General features: G+C 39.8%; 1 protein-coding gene across 1 annotated transcript; it reads right to left on the bottom strand.

Annotated features, from left to right (window-relative positions):
- Window positions 1–1,984: 1,984 nt before the first annotated feature.
- Window positions 1,985–17,115, bottom strand: CPO (carboxypeptidase O). Its single transcript, XM_069780510.1, has 11 exons — window positions 16,939–17,115; window positions 13,627–13,693; window positions 12,543–12,667; window positions 9,883–9,997; window positions 8,721–8,822; window positions 7,833–7,937; window positions 7,090–7,200; window positions 5,274–5,364; window positions 4,487–4,689; window positions 3,447–3,531; window positions 1,985–2,253 (listed from the first exon to the last, which is right to left on the bottom strand). The coding sequence occupies exons 1-11, from the start codon at window positions 17,016–17,018 to the stop codon at window positions 1,985–1,987; spliced, it is 1,353 nt and encodes a 450-aa protein (XP_069636611.1). The 5' UTR covers window positions 17,019–17,115.
- Between the last annotated feature and the right edge of the window lie 5,737 nt (window positions 17,116–22,852).

The following is a 22,852-nucleotide window of genomic DNA, read 5'->3' as shown; positions in this document are numbered from 1 at the left end:
GGGAGTGATGCTCCTGCAGGGAGAGGTGCTAATTAGTGACACCTTCTGCTACAGAGCTCAGCAACAGACGGGTCTTACTGTAAATGAGTGGTTGGTCTGGAAGGACTATGCTCTGGGGAACCTGCAGGAGTTAAACAGATTTGGCTACACCAATTGGTAATAATCTGTGGACAATGAACACAGGAGCTAAGATTTGTCAACTAATAGTACAGACAAAATGACAATAAGATGTACTTTGGAAAAATGATTGCAAGGTTTTACCTTTTTTTTTTTTTTTTTTTTTTACAGTACCATGGTCAGGTGATATGCATCCTTCTCTTGGCAAAATTGGAAGAGAATTTGACAAAAGAATTTACCAGGTTCTGCCACAGATCCTCTATGAGATCTTAGCCAAGTCACTGAGTCTTGCTGTACTTTATAACTTGAGGACAGTAATATTTCAGTCCTCTCAATGCCCTTTATCTGTGAGTTTTCTGGCAGAAGCGCTTGATCTGCAATTGCCATCACTAGCCTTCAAGCAGTCAGGGGGGAAAAAAGCATTCTCTTTCCCAAAGTTGGAAATACTTTGTTGAAAATCTCTGGTTAGAACACTTTCAGTTTTCAAGTAGAATCCTGAAATTTGCTAAGAAAATCAGACATTTCATACAAAGTCTTTTTTTTTTTTTTTTCTTTTTTTTTTTTTCCTTCCCCCTGGACTCTTAATTTTCTATCAGGAAAAAAAAAAAGTCTATCGTATTATCTGTAATAGCCAAGCCTGGTGGACATATTTCTGGGATGTGAGACTCCTGGATTCAAAAACAGACAGAGTACAGGTTAAAATAGGTCTTCTCTATTTCAGTGAATGCCCTGCACCCTCTGGTGTTGGCTGTAACAACACAGAAGCTCTTTCCTTGGTGTTTCCTTTCAAGTGGCTCAGGCAGAGAGTCCCTGCTCAATGGGCTGGAATGTTTCCTTTCCTCTGGCACTCCACTGAGCTTCCAGCTTCTCATGAGAATCCCAGGCAGATCCCTGCAGGCTGCAGGCTCTCCCAAGTGATGGAGAGCCACAAAACTGGGCCCCAGTCCTTCTGCAGAGTCAGCCCCAAAGGATTAAGGTGGTTTGTAAAAGAAAGGCATCCCTCTGTAAATAGACTTTCTTTATGTACCACCTGTAATGAAATCCCTTAGGAGTCTGACTTTAGGAGAATGTTTGTCTCCACCAGTCACACAGTTTTGGAAGTTGAGGATGCAAAGAAATCACTTTCTGGTCTGCTCTGTAGGAATAGCACCCCATCCTCATCTTACTTTTCCCTTTCCCTTCTGTATTTTTGAAGGATTTGGGCAGTTTCTCTCTTCACTAATCTGACTGCATCTAAGTGACAGGGCCACATTTCTTGTCTGTCCCCACATGCTTGCACCAGCTCAAGCTCTTCAGCTTGTTTCAGGCTGCTGTTGATGATTGCCTGATTATGACCTTTCACCAGCTTTTGAGGCCCTGTATTTTGTGGTAAATCCCAATGTGGCAGTTTAGGGAAGGAAGGTGGATGTCAAAGAAGCTATCCAATTTTCGGTAGTGGGAACTGGGGACATTTAAGTCTCACAGGCGTATTGCTAATGCCAGCAAGACCCAGGAGTCAGCAGGGTCAGGCAGTGGGGAGAATTGTGACAGAGCAGGACTGTGGTTGATGGAAAGGCTGCACAGGCCCAGGTGAGCCCCTGAAAACATGCTCAAGAACCAGGCAGTAATAGTGCTCTGCCCCCGTGCGTACTCAAGCTGGCTTCTTGCAGAGCCAGCAAGTGAAGCTTGGGAAATTGCCACAGTCCTTCACTCTTTTCCTCCTTCCCTAAAACACAGCTATCAAAACCAAAAGTGCACGCTTGTATTGTATGGGACGAGCCTTTATTGAAATACTTGACATTTAGTTCCTCTGCTCAGGTAATTTTGTCTTTTCAAAGGGACATTATACTTTGCATGGGAGTCTCTTGCTGGGTTCTCTAAGCCATTTTTAAGAAACAGTCCACGTAAGTACAACACTCAGGCAAAGGCTCAGGCCCAGACTACCAGAGGTCAGCATCACAGCCCCACCTGGGAAGTACTTCTGATCAATGTAGTCTATGATAGTTGTCACAGCCAACATAGTCTCCTCACATGTGGGTTGGATCTGGTCAGGGGGTAGAACAAATCCATGACTACCCTTGTCTCGCAGTTCAAATGTGTAGGAGAAAGGAATGCCAATCATGTGAGCCCAGTCCCGTGAGGAGCCTGAGTTACTGTCTGTGAATTTAAAAATAGACAGGAGATATATGTATTAAGCACGGTTCTTTGAAAATACTTCTTGCTATTGTTAATGCAAGATTATACCAGAACCCCTGAACTAAGCAGTAACCATTTATTACTGTGACATGGAGAGCTAAGTGCTGCAATTCTTAATTATACGAAAAGGCTTCCATGGAGTTTCCTAAGTGAAACAATCCTTCATAAGATGGTATTGTACAGTAACAGGAGATGAGTTCCAGGGATTATGTGTGTTTAGCATTTTATTGTGATTATTGTGGGGTACAAGATAGATTGGCCATTTGTCTGCTCCAGTACTTCCTTTCCTACATTGACACTGCCTGGAATTTCTTTGTATATTTGTTTTTAAGCATACTTTTGGTCAAGTCTGAAAAATTTCTGACTACTCCCTGTATCACTATTCATCTGCATCTTGGATCTTTTTTCTTATCTATTTGGTATAAGTACAAACCCTGGCAAAATGCAGTCCTAGGCATGGACAAGTTACCTTATACCGCATTGCTCATGCAGTAGGTGCCTGCGTGACTCAGGGACTGGCACAGTGACTATGCAAAACCGCATGGGTATTGGAGCCAACTACTTACTGTTCTGAGTGACTAGTGTGACTTATTGGTTACTGGGAAAAGATTGGGTTTACCAGGCAGTTTCTAGGGCCCTCTAGTCCTCTACGTAAAGGGTATCAACTAGTATCAGCCATGATGGTGTGTTCATGATGTGGCTATCCAGTTTATTAGGAGCGAGGCTGAAACCAACATATTTCTCACAGAACTGCAAACAGCTGCCATGTGATGGAGTAACTATAGACTTGATTGGGATTTTAATTTTTGCTTGGCTCCAGTGAAGACAAATAGGAGTTTTGCTGCTGACTTCAGCAGGGTCGGGATGATCTATCACCAATCTCCTTCTGTCCCCTGTGATGTATCTGTAAGGAATTCATGTAGGAACTAGGTTCTGATCAATGATTCCTTCCTTCCTTCCTGCAGTCAGCTTTATAACGTACAGTGTTATCTTGTATTCAAATGACTGTTGCTTAGGTGTTCCACCGAACCAGCCCATTAAATATTACTCAAAGAGGAAACTCAGCAAAACAGTACTTACTGATGCCTGTGACACAAGAATGACTCTCTTCTTTGAAAAACAGAGCAATCAAAGGGAAACATAAAGAAACTTACATAAAATTAAAGAGGTTGATCCTACTTCATATCTGGTCCCATACTTTCCCATCAGGGCAGCAGATGCTTTCTTTGCAACATGCATCTGTAAGTCCAAAATAGGAACAGCATTGTCATCAATGCCAGTACATTTGGCAATTATTTTGAGTGGACCAAAATTTTTGTCTCTTTCAGCTTTACATTTACATATGATGAGCTTTAAGTTTTGATATTATTAGTTCAGGACTTTATAGAAACTCATTACAAACATTTGGGCAAATTTTCTTGATTTTTTTTTAATGCGAATTATGTTGAAATTTTAAAAATGACTCTGCAATTAGGTAGAGAAGATATTTGCTTTGTTGCAAAGCTAGAGGGCTGTATCTTGGAGAATTAGAGTCTATGCTGTATAGCATCCTGATACTGACTACAGCAGTGACTGATCTCTTACACTTGTTATATCGCCATAGACTCTGTATCCCACCATCTTTAGAAACTGAGCCATAGATAGACTAAATGACTTCTCCTATGACTCATATGAAGTCTGAACCCAAGTCCTTCATGCTCTTGACTAGTGCTCCAGCTACTGGAATGTTCATAAATACACATGTTAATGAACTCAAATTAGAACACTCAGAAACTGAGGGGAGAAGTAACTAAGAAGTAGGTGCCTACTTGCCTCCCATTCTTCTAGTGAGCACATTTGGAATACCCTTTCTGAACACAATTGTGACAATCGTGTGCATAATGTGCTGGCATCCTAAAGTGCAAACACATTCTTGTATGCAGCAAGGGCTTGGTCCTCTTCTCCACTTACCTTGCATTGCAGTAACCCTATCTGTAATAGTTCAATTTTCCTGATTTAAGGTGAAGGATTAGGATTAATTCTAAGGCAAATAAACCTTGCTGATATTGCACAGAGCAGCAGTAACTCTGGGAGCCAAGCCCCTGAATATGTCCAGCTCCTCTGAAGGAGACGCAAGAGGGCAAATAGAGTTGTGCCACATGCTACTGCCTGTACTTGTTCTCTACAAGTGTAGAAGATGAATGTTTTGCCCTACCAGTTCTTCACTGTTACTTGGAGGTTTAGTTGTGGAACCATACGGAGTGAGGATGTACTGTCCGTAGGAGTGAATTGTTAAATAGCACAAAATGTCACTCTTATTTCTTTCAATAAACTGAGCCATAGCTCTTGTCTCAGGCTCTGGTTCTGGTCCAGATCCACAGAATATTTCACTGCTGCAGTTATAAGAAACACCAGTACCTGGAGAGGAATACAAAAAGTGAATCAAAAGAGAGACATATAAATGCCAGTTCAGAGGGAACAGGGAAATTTACCTTGGAGTGTTAAGGTGTGTGTTTATGTGGGCAGGGAGACTAGACAGCTCAGTGGGACTTTAACATTTTAGTCTGTTGGTATCAACTAAATTTTGCTACAAGACTGAAATATTTGACGCACATTTACAGGCTGGCTGCAACAAAAACACTCTGACACCACCACAGTGTACCACCTGCCAGGGAAACTTTGGAGGCTCCTTGAAATATATGGCAAACACAAATACTAGCTGTTAAGTAACTAACTCCTAGCATTGCTGCCTAGAGCTGATGCTTGCTCCTGCAGTGAATTAGAGGTATAGTTATATAAGCAGCAATTTTCTGCTCACAGAAATAAATGCCGGTTGAAAGTCAATGACTTAATATTTTTACAAACCATGTTTTTATTTTTACATATGTCTTGGTGACAACAAGATGAGTATTCCTTTCTTACAGGACTTCATCTTATTTCAGAGACTAGTTATTACTCTTTCTTTACATTTGCATTGCTGATCTGAAATACTTGGAACTTACTGCCCCAGGAGGAATTGAAGTTTCGGTTCAGGTCTGTCCCGTAGCAGGTGCCATTCATATGTGGAGAACGATTTTTCCTCCACAAACGATCCTAAACAAAAGTAACTTCAGTTACGTGATAACAGCTCAGTGATCCATAGGACCTAGTGATAGTACAGTGTAAAGAATCCTTTATTTTAGACCTCTGCATTCTGAGTAACTCTTGCATTGTAAAAGAGTGCAAGTCTGCATGCAAGGGTGATAAAGCTTAGTGATAGAACATTTTATCTACTACAGCCAGGCCGTCATCTTCCACAAGCCTGCATGCACCTTGAAATGAGCCTCCTGAGCTTTAAAAAAAGAGTATGCTTTTTCTGTAGTACTCAACTACTTCCATGCAGTGTTGCACTCCTAATAAAAGCTTGGCATTGTAAGGGATACCTCTGTGTCCAAGAGACAATAGCTGAACCTATGTTTGTTTCAGATTCAAGAAAATGACTGCTTTTTTGTCAGCTAATCTTGCTGCTGCTTCTTGGTTCCCTGCTATACTCACTGCTATACTTGGTTCTCTGCAGACCTCACTGCACTGCCTATATGAGCTTCCCAGCTGAATTACGTGTCCATCAAAGTGCAATGTGTGGTATGTCCCTGTCGTGCTTTAACCCCAGCCGGCAACTAAGCCCCACACAGCCGCTCACTCAGCCTCCCCAGTGGGATGGGGAAGAGAATAGGAAGGGTAAAAGTGAGAAAACTCGTGGGTTAAGATAAAGACAGTTTACTAGGTAAAGGAAAAGCTGCGCATGCAAGCAAAGCAAAACAAGGAATTCATTCACTACTCCCCATTGGCACGCAGGTGTTCAGCCATCTCCAGGAAAGCAGGGCTCCATCACATGTAACAGTTACTTGGGAAGACAAACGCCATCATTCCAAACGTCCCCCCCTTCCTTCTTCTTCCCCCAGCTTTATATACTGAGCATGATGTCGTATGGTATGGAATATCCCTTTGGTCAGTTGGGGTCAGCTGTCCTGACTGTGTACCCTCCCAACTTCTTGTGCACCCCCAGCCTACTCACTGGTGGGGTGGGGTGAGGAGCAGAAAAGGCCTTGACTCCGTATAAAATCCAAAACATAGCCCCATACTAGCTACTACAAAGAAAACTAACTCGTATCTCAGCCAAACCCAGCAGAGCCCCAAAACTGCCAGGGAACAAGCTGGGAGACAGCAGGATCCACATGGTGGTAGGCTGAGCCTGTTGGGCCATGCTGAGGTCCTGCATTAAAAGGTGTTTCAACTGGGCTCAGGAGCCTGGAAGCATGATGAGAGTTGCTGAAGACCAACATTTTGCATTATCCTCCATATCACAAAAGGAAGATTATTTGGGAGGGCACACCTATTTCAAAACCAAATAGCCCAATATTTGACCAATTCTCCTCTTGTCCCATGCTGCAAAGGTGCTTAGACCTATCTGCCAGTTGGGACCTCTTGCGAAGAATAACTGACTCGTCCGGATATGCTTAAGGCCATCAACCAAGACTTGAGCTGTTAGCAGGGAAGTAAGTCCATCCCCAGAAACCCAAAAGCAATTGATCCTGTGGTTTTGTCCTTCTCTCTTCCCAAGGCTCATAACACTTGCCAGGAATTTTTAGCCCTGTAATCTCAAGTGACTCCAGATTTACCAGAAGAAACAAAATCTCTCTGCCATGAGAGGATTTGTGTGAGTAATGATTCTGTCACTGTTCTCTGTTCAAATATAATTGCTATGATTGTACCTAAAATTAACCAAACATGCTGTGTATATCTAATTTTCAATCTTGTTCCTGGATTTTCACTACTTACTTTTTCCCAGGAATAGATGTAGCCATCAATATTGAGGACTGGCAAGATGTAGAGGTCCAAATTCTTCAGAAATCTGCTTATCCTTGGGTCAGATTTGTAATTTTGAAGAATCTGAAAAGAAAAAATACAGAGAACTGGGCAGAGAATCTAGTGGTAATCGCTGGAAAGAGCTAGTTTAGAACTATCATCAGGGAATCGCTCACACCTGGATATCACCATGGTACCTAAGATCTAGTTGATCTCCAGATATGTTGAGGTGTCTACCTTTTGCCATTAACAAAGTGACAGTGTATCCAGTTACAGTGTATTTCATACGTATACAGTCTTGCAGGTATGAAAGCTACATCATAGCATATCTGTGCGCCATGTACTTCCAGTACATGTGGAATATTGCTATACCATATCTTAGGGTTGCTGTATTCCAGGGCCACTGTGACTTTGTGATGCAGAGAGGCTTGATCCAAAAAGCACTGTGGAAAATGGAGAGATTGCTATCAAGTTGAGTGGCTTTGGAATCAGTTCAGGTGGAGGAAACAATGCGCTAACAAATATTGTCCCATATCTCATCTCAAACTGTGATTTGGACTTAGGCCTCCACAGGTATCTGTACTATGCACTAATTTTGAAAATCATATTTTAATAGAAAAAGCATAATTCTTGGTACCATGGTAGAGAAGAGAACTGAAGTATCCAAAGCGATATGGGGGTTTTTTATTATCTTAAGTGGAAAAGTGAGGACTGACTTCTTTCACAAACCACTGGCAGAAGGCTGGAGAGATCCATTCTCTGGCATGAATCCCACAGTCCATCCAAATGATCTTTTTGGTTTTATCTGATGGTTGACTGATCTGGGAGAGTGTAAAAATGATCATTTGGAAAACTGTTACATTACAATAAAATAGCCTAGCATAATACAGAAAGAAAAGGATGTGCCTTGATATGCCATTGAGCCATCTGAGATTATTATTATTATTATTATTATTATTATTATTACAGATATCATTATGACAAGCTCTCTTTCCTAATCACCCCATCGCTGTAGTATTGCAGGGCAAGAGTTTTAAAGTGTCTGTTGAGCAGGAGTGTCAATAAAACAGCTTCTTTTTAATTTATATTAGTCATTCGCAGGACTGGTGTTTCTTACTTTGAGATTCTTTCTTTTTAGAAGGAGAAGCACAAAAAGGCAGGGAATCTAATTTTACTCAGTGATAGGAACAGATTAGACAATAACTAACCCAATTGTTAAGAATATGGTTTTTACTAGAGCATCTGATAAAAAATGTCACGGAATACTCCTAGCAGAAAGGGTATATGCTGTAAAAAGTAATAAAAACAAAAAATCAAAAGTCTTTATCCTCACACACAGCTGTTGCCAACCTAGTTTTAGCTTGATTTGTAATTCTAAACAAGACTTCAGCTAAATTTGTTGTTTTCACTGCATAATAACAATAGCAAGGTTATGGTGATAGTGTATATGAAAGTTGGCAAATCTTACTGTACTGTAGAGTAAAACCATCTCCTGTTATTTCAGTGAATTGGGATGAGCACTGTCTTAGGAAAGATCTGAATCGTGTCTTCTCCTGTGTACTTTTTTGTGCCTTTTATTCATTTTAAGAAAATTCCTCTCTTACCTGCAGATAATACGTTGTTTGATTCTCAATTGTCTTCCCCAGGTAGTGCTGAGTCACCAGCTTGCTGTTGCTCTTCTGGATCTGAGTCATCCATTGATAAATCTAAAGTAGTCACAGAGAATTCTTGGTCCAAAGTGGGAGTTTCCTTTTCTTTCCCACCTCCATTTCCAGATTAAACTATTTTCTTTGCTTAGACAAGCAATGTTTTCCTCAGAGCTTATTTCAATTTGTGATATCACTTAACACTCATGGAAGGCCTTTCACTTGCCTCTGAGCAAAGACATGGTCATATCTTGCTGCGTGTTAGAAGATAACATCACTGCAATACAACACTGATACTCTATTCTGGGTCTCATTCAACATGCCCATCCTATTGGGCATCTTTCTGTTGACTTCACCAGACATGGAGCCACGCCATCAAATCTTCAAAACGGTATTACAGTCTCTTCCCTATCAGTACTGATTTTCTACATCTGAGTTCAGCAGCAGTCATCCCCAATGGGTAGCTCAAACAAAATATACATGAGGATTAACTCTGTTCTCTGACTCTTATTATGTGGCTAGGAGGAAGAATACCACCATGCTCTGCCTTTATCCAGGCTTACCCACTGGTCTGTGAAACATAGCACCAAGAAGTCTTCACCACCCACCCTCATGACATTATTCTCTCCTGAAGTGTCAAAAACCTGTCCTTAAATTGATTCTTTCTACAGGTCTGCCACTGTTCACCTCTTCTTCCTCACTGGCATTCCAGAGACCACAATAGTCATTGCACTTCACCTTTGGCTCAGCCTCAAACATACTGGGGCTTAAATGAATAAATACTAGAGATAGTTATAAAGCATAATAGGGTAGAGAGGTAGCAAACCAACCAACTGAACCCCAGAATATTATCTGCAAAACAATATGGCTGCTTCATGCAGAGCATTTAGGCTTTGGTCAGGGAGGAATTGAGGATTTAATCAAAATCAACGGCAAATTCATGTTCAATTCAACGAGGCCAAGATTCTAGTCAAATGCTAAGGACTGATTCTGCAAAGAAGAAAGCCAGAAGGAGCTCCACAGACTTCAGCTGAGCTTTCTGCAAGCACAGAGTTGTTTGCTGTGGCATTTACAAAATAGCAGCAACAAAGAAAGCAAGCAGATTTAGGTTCCTCTTTACCTCTTCCATTGTATGATACTGGGTGTAGACATAACCTTCTGGGACCTGCGTGTGGCTGGTCCTCTCCCTTCGCATGCTCTGATCCACAAGTTCCTGCACATCAGATATTAGGACTCTGAGGGGAGAGGAAAGGGAGAGATAGAAAAGAAAACAATGCCTAACAGTTGCTGCAGAACTATCATGGTGTGTACATTGCTTATATCAACAAATGAAAGGATTTAACCTCTTCTCTTGTGGGCTGCCTGGCAAATTCATCACCATCAACATAATGGTTACTTCCATGTAAGAGAAAGTTCAAAGTACTGAGAGTTTCACTGGGTTTTAACAATAAAGTAATAATTTTCCCAGGTTTTTTTTAAAGATTGACAACCTTCTACAAAAAAATGTTCAATATCTTTCTTTTCTTTACCACTTCTACTTCTGGGCAAAAGTTTAAAATAACACATTTTGGGAAAAAGAGGGAAAAGTGAAAAATTTAAGATTAGGGTTTCACCGTATTTTATGGAGACATTTTCAATTTGCAAAGACTTCACGGAAGTATTTATTGCAATACACAAAACATCAGAACAAAACCCCTCTTTCCTCCAAAAAGCTCTTCTTGCTTTTTAGCCACAAATTAGTTCAGAAATGGGTATAGCACAGGAGTGATTCCATGATCAAGGGAGTCAATACAACCTTTTCCCTGGCTTCAGAGGACTTTGGACCTGCACTATGCTTTCTCACTGCAATCAGCCCCTTGTAACACTGTTACAAATCTGTGCTCATTGTAAACTCTTGTGATAAGACAATTGCAAAGGTAGCTTAAACATTGTTGATTTCAAACGCTGAAAGTGCTAATAGGCTATTCTGCTGACAGTAGCACTGATCGGCATTTCTGGAAACTGCACATAAGAAACTTTTAAGAGTAGTTACAGCTGACTTTCACTCTGAGCTTTGATGTTTATTCGCATCTGAACTTCAAACTAAAATTCAGGCAGTGCAAATTCCCATGAACTGAAACCACACATGCAAAATGCCTTATCAGAGCTCTGGAGAATTGAAAACCCAGAGTCTGACACAGTCAGAATATTGATGTCCTGATTATAATTTGTCATTTATGTCTCTATCATTATATACCTAACTGTCATGTTACCTTCTTTGCATGTCAACTGCCTTCTAAAAGGTGGTTCCTGCTTTGAATTTTATAGGAACTTTAACTCTAACATTGCCGTACTCATCTCAACCCTTTTTCAATACAAAGCCAGAATTTCAGCTTGACTATTAAAAATTACCCACCTCTTTCTTTAGGACCCTACACAAGGTGGAAACAGTTCTGGCCCCAATCCAGGGGAAAAAAAAAAAAAAAGATTAAGCTGCTATCTTCAGTTTAGTCTTTAAATTTCCACTAGAAACAGTTGAAACTATTAGAAAATTAAGAGCCTTGACATAAAGAAGAGGTTAAATATCTTCTGGAATGTTGTCTAAGTCCTGAATATCTAAACCTGATGCTAGATCATTTGTACTGGCTCCCACCTCATCTCTCTTCATCTCTGGTTGTCAGGGCATCACACTTACTAAAAAAAAATTTGTCAGGCAAGATGCAGGATGTCAAGATCAGCTTTAACTCTAAACAGCTTTGAAGTGGCACCAATTGTCCTTTAACTTATCTTGGATTGGTAAATGGCAGTGTATGTCCATAGGCCATTTGTCACCAGCCCTGATAATGACTACAGGTTTGTTTATATGAAATATAGCTAGCTATCTACTGGTTACCTGAAAAAGTCAGTTACACATGGGAATGGAACTGTGTGAGGAATAGATGTTATTGAATCCCATTTGGCTTTATAAACACTCTTTGTATCTGGATTAGATCTTCTGGTTGGAAGTAGAAGTGTGGCAGTTAGTGAAGATGTGTGGCTGGGTAGGTGTGATAAAGCATCATGAGCCATTTGCAGCTCCTGGCTCCCAATTGCGTGCGCAGTGGGGACCTGCCACAGGGACTCTTGTCCCAGGCTTGGATGTCTGTTTGGCTGGATGGTGCCAGGAAATTCTTACCAGCCTGGCAGGGGAGGAGAGGATAGGGGTAGGAAACTGCAGCCTTGAAGAAACTGGCTGAATATTCATTTTGAAAGGGCTCTTCTCAAAACCAGAGCAGCAACAAAAGACAGGGAAGGAAAAGCAGAGCTACAGAGACTGCTTCGCTGCAGTCACACTAATTAAACCTTTGGCTTGTCCAAAATAGGGAGGACCTTGTGTTCAAGTATCCATGGTTTCCAAGAGCAAACCATGCTCCTATAAGTAGTGGTTGTACCAAGTTTGGCTTCCTTTAGTTTAGACTAAAAAAACTGAGCCATATATCCAAGTGCCATCCTCTGCTGCTGAGAAGTCAACAGCAGGAAACAAGACAGATTGAGCTGTCTTGGATCCCAGCTCCAAATTCACAATCCAGGCTAGATGGAAGGTGAATAAGCAGGGCATAGGGGAAAGTGCTTTTGAGACTCTAAGGTATATATAGCATCTGTGCATTGGGCAGGTGAAGGTAAGTTGGAGGCACTTGGAACAAAGGTTGGATCCTATCATCAGTACTTGCTGACTGTTCATTGGAAAGGGCTAGGTCCTTTTGTGATAGCAAGGAAGACTGTTAAAGCCAGCCCTTCCCATCAGGAAATTAGAGGTTGTACTTGTAAGAGATCATATGCTGATCTAAGCTGTCTTTCACCTCCTGCACCAAAGGGGCTGGGACCCTCATGTGCAGGTCTTCTCCAGCCCAGATGTCTTCAGGCAGCAGGGGCTTCCACAAATCCAGCTGTGCAGAGGAGAAGAAAGAAATGCACAAATCAAGCTCTGTTTTCAGAATGAGAAAATATATTTAAGATAGAGTAGCTGCATATCAATAAATGGAAGAAGTTTTCCTTCAAATTCTCCCCTTAGCTATTCTCCAGCCATCTGTTCATAGAGCATGCAGCACAGGCTTAGTGTTTCCATTGACTCAGGCACCACTGGTAAGGAGCAGCACCTTCACAGAGCCGTGAAAGGAAACTAACTTCTTCCCACAAATTTCTTCAGGTAGTGGAAGGGCAACTCCACCCTACACTAAGAAAAAAAAAGCTAGGTAAAACTTTTTCAAGTTTACTTTAATCTTCATTCCTGTTGTCGTGGTTTAACCCCAGCCAGCAACTAAGCACCACGCAGCCGCTCACTCACTCCCCCCCCATCCAGTGGGATGAGGGAGAAAATCAGGAAAAGAAGTAAAACTCCTGGGTTGAGATAAGAACGATTTAATAGAACAGAAAAGAAGAAACTAATAATGATAATGATAACACTAATAAAATGACAACAGTAGTAATAAAAGGATTGGAATGTACAAATGATGCGCAGGGCAATTGCTCACCACCCGCCGACCGACACCCAGCCAGTCCCCGAGCAGCGAATCCCTGTCCCCCCACTTCCCAGTTCCTAAACTAGATGGGACGTCACATGGTATGGAATACACTGTTGGCCAGTTTGGGTCAGGTGCCCTGGCTGGGCATGAGAAGCTGAAAAATCCTTGACTATAGTCTAAACACTACTGAGCAACAACTGAAAACATCAGTGTTATCAACATTCTTCACATACTGAACTCAAAACATAGCACTGTACCAGCTACTAGGAAGACAGTTAACTACATCCCAGCTGAAACCAGGACACCTGTCCAAAGTTACATGCAAATTTTACAGCCCAAGACCTCACTCTGCTTTTTGGGTACACATAGTTATTCTTACTCACCAGTAAACTGCTGCCAAGATGCTGGACTTGCTGAAATGTTTCTGGCACAATATGCAAAACCTGATCCCTGGAAATTCAGCAAAGAGACAAGATCAGTTTTAATGTCTGTTAAAGTATCCATGATTTCATAAGTCAAAGGGAGATATTTTGTTATGTAGAAGGAAGACAGAGCATGTAACTGAGCGCTGTTCCAATAAAAACATGTCTGAGTGATGAATTCCTGGAACGTTTTAGCTACAAATAGGACTAAGTGATGTGAGTTTTCTGTTGCTAGAGCATTAGGTTAACTCTGCTTCCTTGCCAGTGGCAATTCTTTATTCAACATACCAGCTTCACTGAAGCCAACTGCTCGCATGAGCCCTAGTGTATGTTTCTGCCTTTGCAGGACCAGGGCCAAAACAAGATCATTCTAATATATAATAAACTATTTATTTGATAAGATGTCACTGATTTTTCCTCCTGTTTGGGAATTATTCAATTATTCCAGATAGACTTGGTGCTTTGCTGATCTACTTAAGCATGCAAAAACATTAAAGCACCATGATAAATGAACATTGCTAAGAGCTTGAGATGCTCACAAAGCGCTTGTCGTGAGAATAGCCAATTTATTGCACAAATAGTGAATAGTACAGTCTCCAGAATTGTATATTCTTACTGAATTCCCAGGAAACAAAAATTTCTAGTACAGGATCTGTCATTTTATATTTCTAGAAAAGACACACAGGTCCAGTGTCTGAGTATGTATTTTCATGAGGTCCCATGAAACTTTCATTTACTACAGGCTTAATTGAAAAAAATATCGAAAGTTTACAAAGAACAAATTAAAATGGTTGGAAATGCAGAAAAAGCAAATCTGTATGTTTTATTAAAAAACCCTTTGTAATTATTTTTCTAATTTTTTTTCAGTGTTCGTTCAGATCAACTTTCCAGGACTGATAGCAAGCATGACATTTCTAATGAAAGAGTTTCATAATGAGGAGCGGATTTTGACGACTACATTACATTACTCAGAGGTGAGATAACAGCTACCTGCTACTGATGTGATACCATGGGGAACCCGAGAAATGTTTGTATTTGTTAGTAACTAATAACTACTACTTCACAGTCTCCTTCAGTGACTTCAGTGGGCCTTGGAACCTTTACAGGACAAGTACAAAAGAAGAACATTTTACTTTTAAAGCTTTTGTAACAGAAATTCTTGTTGCAAAATCCTTACATGGCTTTTTATTAAAGCCATGGTCATTATAACACACTCCCATCATCTGAACTGCAACTGTTATCATTTGTGCTTCCATACAGAAATGTACAATTATCAGTTTAATATACATGCAAACAGAATTCACTATTCATTCACATTATCCACTGAAAAATAGGGGGATTTTGGTTTTTTTACATCTCTCCTGAAAATATCACCTTGGCTGTTAGAGGAACGTAGAACTTGATAGTTGAAATGGGCTGTTTACTGCTGGTTTAGGAGATGCTGTTAGCATATAGGACCCTCATCTATGGGGCAAAATGAATACATTTGCATTGCTAATGATTTGGTACAACAGCCATATCTTTGTAATAAACCTTGTAGATGCAGGATAAACATCTTTGCTAGGAGAATAAACATCTCAGCTGCAGTTCAGAGTTTATTCTCTCTAAATGCCTGGGCTTGCTTTGCTCTTTGTCTATCAGGAAGGGAAACAATATCCTGTAATATCTTTCTATCCTCATTGACATTATGTCTTAATTACACCAAATGAAAGAAATGCCAGACAGTCAGATTGCTGCCAGATGGCCAGCTCTTATTTACTGATAAACCTTTTACAATAGCCAGTGTGGAGACAAATCATTTTTAATAGTAAACTAAGATTAGAAAGCACACACTTGTTTATGATTATGGACTAGGATTCTCAGTTGAGAAGTGCAAAGTCAGCCCATGTGACCACGTGAGAACATCAGGTTTTTAAATGCTACAGTTAAGTTTTCTTACCAAATTAAAGGACTGTTCTCAGCACAAGCTGTGTTTCCTTGGATGCTCATAGATTGGATGTTTCATTTAAGTTGTTGAACAGAACAAGTGACAGTGAAAATGGGCTTTACTAGTCATTTCATCTTTGTACAGGTACTGCCCACCCGAAGTCACACTGACCATTCAGTTAAGTGTGTTTTTAAATCCCATGCAAGTAATCAACAGGTTCAGTCCTGGACAGCAATTAGAAACAATAATGAACGCTACCTTACCAAGGATCTGTTGAATTCTATTCAGTGAAGTCGACAGGCTCTGACTGCATCCCTGATACAAATCTAAAGACTAAATATTATCCAAGGGAAATAACACATTTTAAAGAGAGAAGCAGTGACTCTGTATGCTTTGCCAGGAGAGCTGTTGAATGGGTATACTATGAAGGAACTTACTTGCAGTACGTATTACTTGGTTTTCTCTCCTTTTAAAAACTATATTCTTGGGATATAATTAGTCTAGAGGCATTCAGCACTGGGCTACTTTCTCTGTTTACTTTAGAAAATTCCATGTATAAACTTGTATGTGGATAGCTGGCCTCCACACTATTTTTGTGCCCCTCCTGCAAATCCCAACTGCTGTAAAGGCAGAGTGACTTCTCATTCCTTGTAAAGTTGAGGGTGAATGAAACAAAATAGTTTAGATAGATAGGCAAACAGCATAATTTTATATCACTCATTTTCTTACGAAGCAGAACTGAGAGTGGAGAATACAGCAAAACTAGACATTTCATACTTTTTGAAAACATTAATCAGTAATAAAAAATGTGATAATCTCATTCTCTGAACACCTTGGGGTGAAGATTGTCCGGACCAACTCCATTAGCTTTTTTTTTGTTATTGTTACAGATTTCCAACAGGGGTTCAGTATCTGAGCTGCTTTTGAGACACCATCTTTTCACATAATCTCAGCTGTCTTTTATTAATGGATATAATTTTGCTCAGTCATCCCCCCCCCCCCACTTTATACTCAGAAAAGGCATTTTATTTCTACAGCATCTGATTTCAAAGTTCGTTATGAAAGATGCTAAGCCAAATGAATTTCAGCTAATGGAAGCAGAGCATCCTGAGGTACATTTGAGCAGCATTCTGTGTCTCCTTTGGCTGCAGCCATATCTTTGTTGGCTTGGATTTGGTTCACTCTTTCTTCATTTCCCATCTTTATGTTTTCTTTCCAAATCTTACAAAGCTTACAGCTTACTAACCCTATCTCCAGGTTTTCAGTTCATAATTGTTATTACTCTTCTTACACAGTTCCTGGGAATTTCACTGCACAATTCTTAATGATACCCCATTCACACTCACCTGTCATATTGCAAATTCAAGCTGTGTTTTCCAGGAATTAGGACCCCCAGAGAAAAGATGATCCCAAGAAAAAGCCACATCTTTGTACAAAGAACCCAGCCCCAACAGTGCAGGACTGGAGAGGAGGAGAATAGATCTGGACTGAACACTTTATTTGTACAATTATAATATATAACCAGACTTATTCTGGAAGGGAACTTGCCCTTGTTGAATCATTAACTTCACTTTTAAATAGTTCTACTTTTTCTTAATTCTCCAAGCTCTCTTCCACACCCCAAAACACAAACACATAAAAATAACAATATTCTCACTGAAGCACTTCTTCTGAGAAGTAAGAAGATTTTTCTATGTCACCTTAAAATATTTGAAAATGTTATGTGACAAAGTTGGTAGTCATTGGAGAAAGTGTTATCTGCAAGGTCCACAGCAACTAGTTGAAGGTTAGCTTATAAAAATCAGAGGGATGGGAAGAACAAGAGAACAGTGGTAAAACAAGCTCCATCCTTGCTCCCTTCCTGTGTTTGTGCCTTTGTGGAGCACTTCTTTGACCTCTTAACTGCATTTCTGTCACTTGCCTAGCCAAAAAAAGGACATGAAAGAAACAACCAACATTCCTGTGAAAGGAAAAGACGGGGACATCAGAGTCTCATCTAAACCACTTTCAGTTGGACCAGATCAGTATCTGGCCACAGACTATCAACTTTACACTGTCATAAAGAGTGTTTTTGTTATATACTCCAAACAGTGGGCTGGTTACTATCTGAAATATTTAATTTCTTGCTTAGTTCATATATTGAGAGTAAACAGTTGAATTCCTTCCTTCATAGACTACAGTTAGACATATAACACATTTCTTCAGAAAACTCAGCTTCTCTCTTGGACTAAAGCTATCCCATGGTGATTCAATGCAGAAAACTGCATGGATTTGCGGTGAAGAGAGTCCAGTAAGTCAGTTTGTTTGTGTACACATGCAATGGACATTAACTGTAATTATAGTATCTTTGTAAATCTTTCTCAGTGAAGTATGAGTTCCACTTACAGTACTACCAAGGCTGTCATCAAGGAAACAGGCAGCAGAACTGTCCCAGTATAAAAGAGGAACAGCTTAACTCAAAAGTGTGTTCTCACAAAACCAGGCTGCATGCAAAAGAATATGTCCTTCATAAATCACACCAGACCCTTCCCATTTTATTGCCAGTTTAACCTGCTCAACTTCCTGAACCTGAAAATGGTGAATATTTCCCTCCACATAGATATCCAACCCACAGTGACTTCCAGAAGAGCTGAAGGAAGTCCAGTTTACAGGATTAGAGGCAGCTCCATTTGTGAGGAATCAGAAAAACAAACTCATGTTGGCAGACCATATTCCATATTGACACTCAGGACATCTGCTCAGATAATCTTTGGTTTTGCTTCCTTTGTCTCTACCACTGCTATGAGGTGGACTAATGTTTTGAAGTCTTCTGCAGTGTTGTCTGTGCCCTTTTACCAGAGCTGGCTTTGAACTGGGGTTCAATCCCTTGACAGGGACTCAGAATCTAGGAACAAGAGAAATGGAGTCATAGAGAAAAAAACAAAAGGCTTCAACTTTTTTTTTCTCTTGCAAAAAAAGATATGCATAAATGGAGCAAATCATGATATGTACTAAAGTTCAACTCCAGCCCAAAGCTTACCCCTCCATGCTGAAAGCAGAAGCTATTTATTCCGTGGTGAAAACATTACTCCTATGATTCCAAATAGTTATGAAGATAGATAGGGTCATTTTGTTTAATGGGCATAGGATTCAGAAGAAATGACAGTTGCTTGCTAAGTCTTTGATTCAAATTCCTTTGAAGTCTAGTTGATTTTAATGGGCTTTAGATGAAAGTCCTGTACAAATAATCACGGACTTTTCTCACTGATTTAAAAAATGGACTTGTTTTGGGACTTCAGGAAAAGATTTGTTCATGAAAGAAAATACTTAAGTATGTACTTAACATTCAGCTTGCAAGCAGCATTGCTGAATTCAGAATAAGAGCCATTAGAGACATTATTCTGCCACCAATGCAAAAATATCTTGGGATGAACAGTTAACTTCAACAAGCCTGTTGCCCTCTTGGGCATAAATAATGTCTCTCTCAGTAATAAAGTCAGTTCTTTGGTCAGGTTCTTACTGGCAGCTGCTTATCTTTCTAGCAAATGTGGAAGGCAGCTTAATCCATTTATTCCCTCCTTGAAAACTGTGCAAAAAGGCATGGGACAGTCTGGGGAGAGGAAAGGTCGTAAACATATGGCACAAACATGCCATATGAAACCATGTGGTGTCCTTTCTTCCAAACAAGTTTACTTTGCAGTTCTTCCATACATTCTTCTTAGAGCTTCAGAGCATTTTTTCAGCATCAGTTTAGCCTCTCAACTGCCCTGTGAGACAAGCAAATATTATTTCCACTACTTAAAAGATTAAGAAAAAAGGGGGAAAAGTGACTCCCCAAGGTGACATAGGAGCACTGCTGCAGAGCCAGGAATAGAATTCAGATCTCCTGACTCCCTGTCTGGTGCTTCCTTAAATATATGACCATCTGCTCTCCTGCTGGAAGTATAGATACTATATGCTGACTCCAACAAGCTGGCTGCTAAGCCTGTTAGTTTATCCTCTTTTTATCCCATACTGATATCATCTCAAGCTAAGCTTTTGGCCTGGAGTCAAAGTGATTTCCAGTGTTTGAATGATTCGACCTGCTTGTTATTGTTTTAACCTTGCACCACACATATGCTCAGCTATTTGTGACTTATCTGCATACAGTCTGTGTAGCAATAGCCGCAAGCTAGAACTGTTTTGTTTAAAGATTCCATACTGAAGCATACCACATGTTTTAAACAACTATCATATAGTGGTGAGTTTGATCCTGGTAGCTGCCTGCACCCAGATTTCCTGCTGAGCTGCATGTAACTTTCAAGGACAAAATGCTTATTAAAAAGACAAAAAATTTACACAATTGTGTGTCCCCACAAACATCAGTTCATCATGTTAAGCTTTCCCAGTTCCACAGCTAAATCCTGCACTGACTCCATCTGAACTAAAAACCAAACTAGAGCTAAATGGTATTCAACACGATCAACATTTTTTTTAAATCATCACCTTGATTCTGAGAAAATAATCCTCCAGTAAATCTCCTTCTCTGCAGAAAATTCACAGTGTGCGTCCAAGACAGAATCATCACTCGGTAGGGTCAATACAATAGCATGCTGACTAATGTGCCTTAAATCCTAGTCTTCTATATCCTCTGGTTATCACTGTAGCTTTACTTGGAGGAAGCACACAATGAATGGACAGTGTCTTTCCCATTGACTTGTCATAGGAGATAGCTTATTCTATAGGTATTGTCTTTTTCTATGAGTACTAAAAGATATTTCTGTCTTTCTGAGCAATGTTCAAAATATTCCAATTCATTCTACGATATTAAGTATATGGTCTTAATTCTATAGCATATGAATATTCAGCAATACATTGTGTGGTCTGCAATGTGAATCATTGTTCCTCTCAGTATGCCAAGTCTTCAACTTTCACAGCTTTGTTAGAGAAAGGTTTTTCTGAAATTCTTTGGACTTCATTGTGATTTGACAGTGCTAACTGTTCTTAAGCCTCGTTAGCTTCAGCAACAGTCCTAGCATAAGTGGGAATATACTGGACACTATGCTAAGTTATGACAATTCTCTTCTAGAGTCATCTTGCTGAGTTTTCCTCTCTCTCTCTCTTTCTCTGAGATTACACTGAAAACACCCCATTAACCTTACATTTGGGATTTTAAAATAATATTAAACCAGAAAGAATTCCAGCCAACATGCACTAGATTAGAATGACATTACTAGCAAACTTTAAAATTAGTTCCATTAAGTCAACCTTAAGTGTCCTGCAGATCAAATGACATAGGATACTTAAGCTTTAGCTTAGTGGAACTAGTTTGATGATTGATACATGAGTTGTTAGTAATTTCAAGAGATACACATTTACAGGTACTTTCAAAGATTTCTACATAGTTTTTACAGCATTTATACACATGCTTTCATATTTTGAGCCAGAACTGGAAATATTAGTGTGTTGTGTTAGTGTGGGAAATAACACCTGCCTTTTCTCCACAAGTCCCATGATGCAGTTTTTAGACAGCCTTGTTATCAGAGAGGAGCTTCAAGTACCCATTCAGTAAGCAGTTCCTTATGGAAACGGGCTGAAGCAGGCTGACAAAATCTGTATTGGTTTAATTAGGTTGGCAGAGCAGCTTCCTCAGACACCATTTTCTTTACCTAGAAAAGGAGAATGTTATTAGTGAATTCTCTTTCCTTAATAACAGGTGGCCTGTTATTTTTCCTTCATCCTTTAGACAGCAAAATATCACTGCTAAGGAACCTTGAGCTGGTCCTTTAACATACAATCGGAATTCAAGATTATGTTTACCACCTGTTACTAAAAGGTAACCAACACTATTGGTTCAGTTCTAGGAGTTAAGGGTGATCACCTTCATGAGGAGTTGTGCACAAAATCCTACAGTCCTTATGTAAACACAATTCCTATGGGAATTTCTATGGCAATTTAACTTAAAAAAAACCTGGTAGTATATTTCAGGTGCAATCGTAAGTTGTTGGACCCAAAGTCCACACATACAAGCTGGCTGCAAAATATTGCCCTTGTAGTTTGATCAAAGGAAAGATTCAGTTTGCTGACAGTTTTTAATGTGCCTGAATCTACTGTCAGAAAGACCAGTTGGATTTTCTCACTCACCTTCTCCAGGCCTGAAAACTTTCCCTCATGATGACATGATTAGAACTTATAATTTCAAAGGTATTGCTCTGGGGGAAAAGGATTATCAGAAGTGTTTGATCCTATATCAATGTTCTGAGTGGGCAAGAATTAGACAAAAAGCCTTGATTTTGTGAAGAAACAAAACTTCCTGTAAACCTTTAGCTGTCAAAGCAATATGTTGTTTGTTTTAATTAGGCCTTTTTAAAGAGGATGTCACATAAGATTAAAAGCCTATCTTGTATTTGTAAATAAAATAATTACCTTTGTAAGTAAATAAACTAGTATTATTTTATTGCTACTAGCAGAACTGTAAAGGACAACACATAAGTCTCTATTATTGCTTAATGGTTAAAAAACAAGCTTACTGCACTGTATTCTAGAATAACTAACATTATTTTTAATGAGTTCTATTACAAGAACTAAAATACTTCATGATTAGATGAGAATATGCTTGCATACAGTTTCTTAGACCCAAACAACATACACTATATTCACTTTAAGTAATTAGCTTTTGCAGCTATAAAACATGTTCATATTAGCCTTTGGCCTCTGTTCTATCAACAATGATACACATTCTTAGCTTTCTGTTCAATACTAGCACCACTGAGCATACCAGTATTGCTTGCATGCATGCCGTTATGTATGTATGTCCATGCAACGTGAGTAATACTCTGAACCCCTCAACCAGCATGAGGATCTGTTAAAAATGGTTATGATGTCCCTGAGGAATCTCAGTGATTATTAATGAAACCATTAGTACCTGACAAAAGGTCTCAAAGAGGATCTTGTCTGAGCCAAACAAGTCCATTCTACATAACTTATACTCCCTAGAATTTATGGTGTATTTTTGCAAATGAGCCTTAAAGAATTTATAAGCCAGTTTTGAAGTGTGCTGTGTATGTATGGGTGTGACATGCAGTAGAAACAGGTTGTACTTTGGTGTCTGATTTTGTAAAAAATCTTTGCTGCTAATAGTATCTGGGGAAGGGACTGGGTAGTGTAACTTTGAAGTGCTTGTTGTGACAGGGCTGGGTAGGTTTGCAGTAAGGCTGTTGACATGGCTTTCATTGGTCACAAATTTTGGGGTTCTTCAGCGAAGGGAGCTGTTTCTTTTACAATTAGCCAAGTCTCTCCACT

This window comes from Haliaeetus albicilla, chromosome 4 (assembly GCF_947461875.1).
Source record: "Haliaeetus albicilla chromosome 4, bHalAlb1.1, whole genome shotgun sequence".
NCBI classification, from domain to species: domain Eukaryota; kingdom Metazoa; phylum Chordata; class Aves; order Accipitriformes; family Accipitridae; genus Haliaeetus; species Haliaeetus albicilla.
Note: the sequence above shows the minus strand (reverse complement) of the source record. Positions and strands in the feature narration are given on the sequence as shown.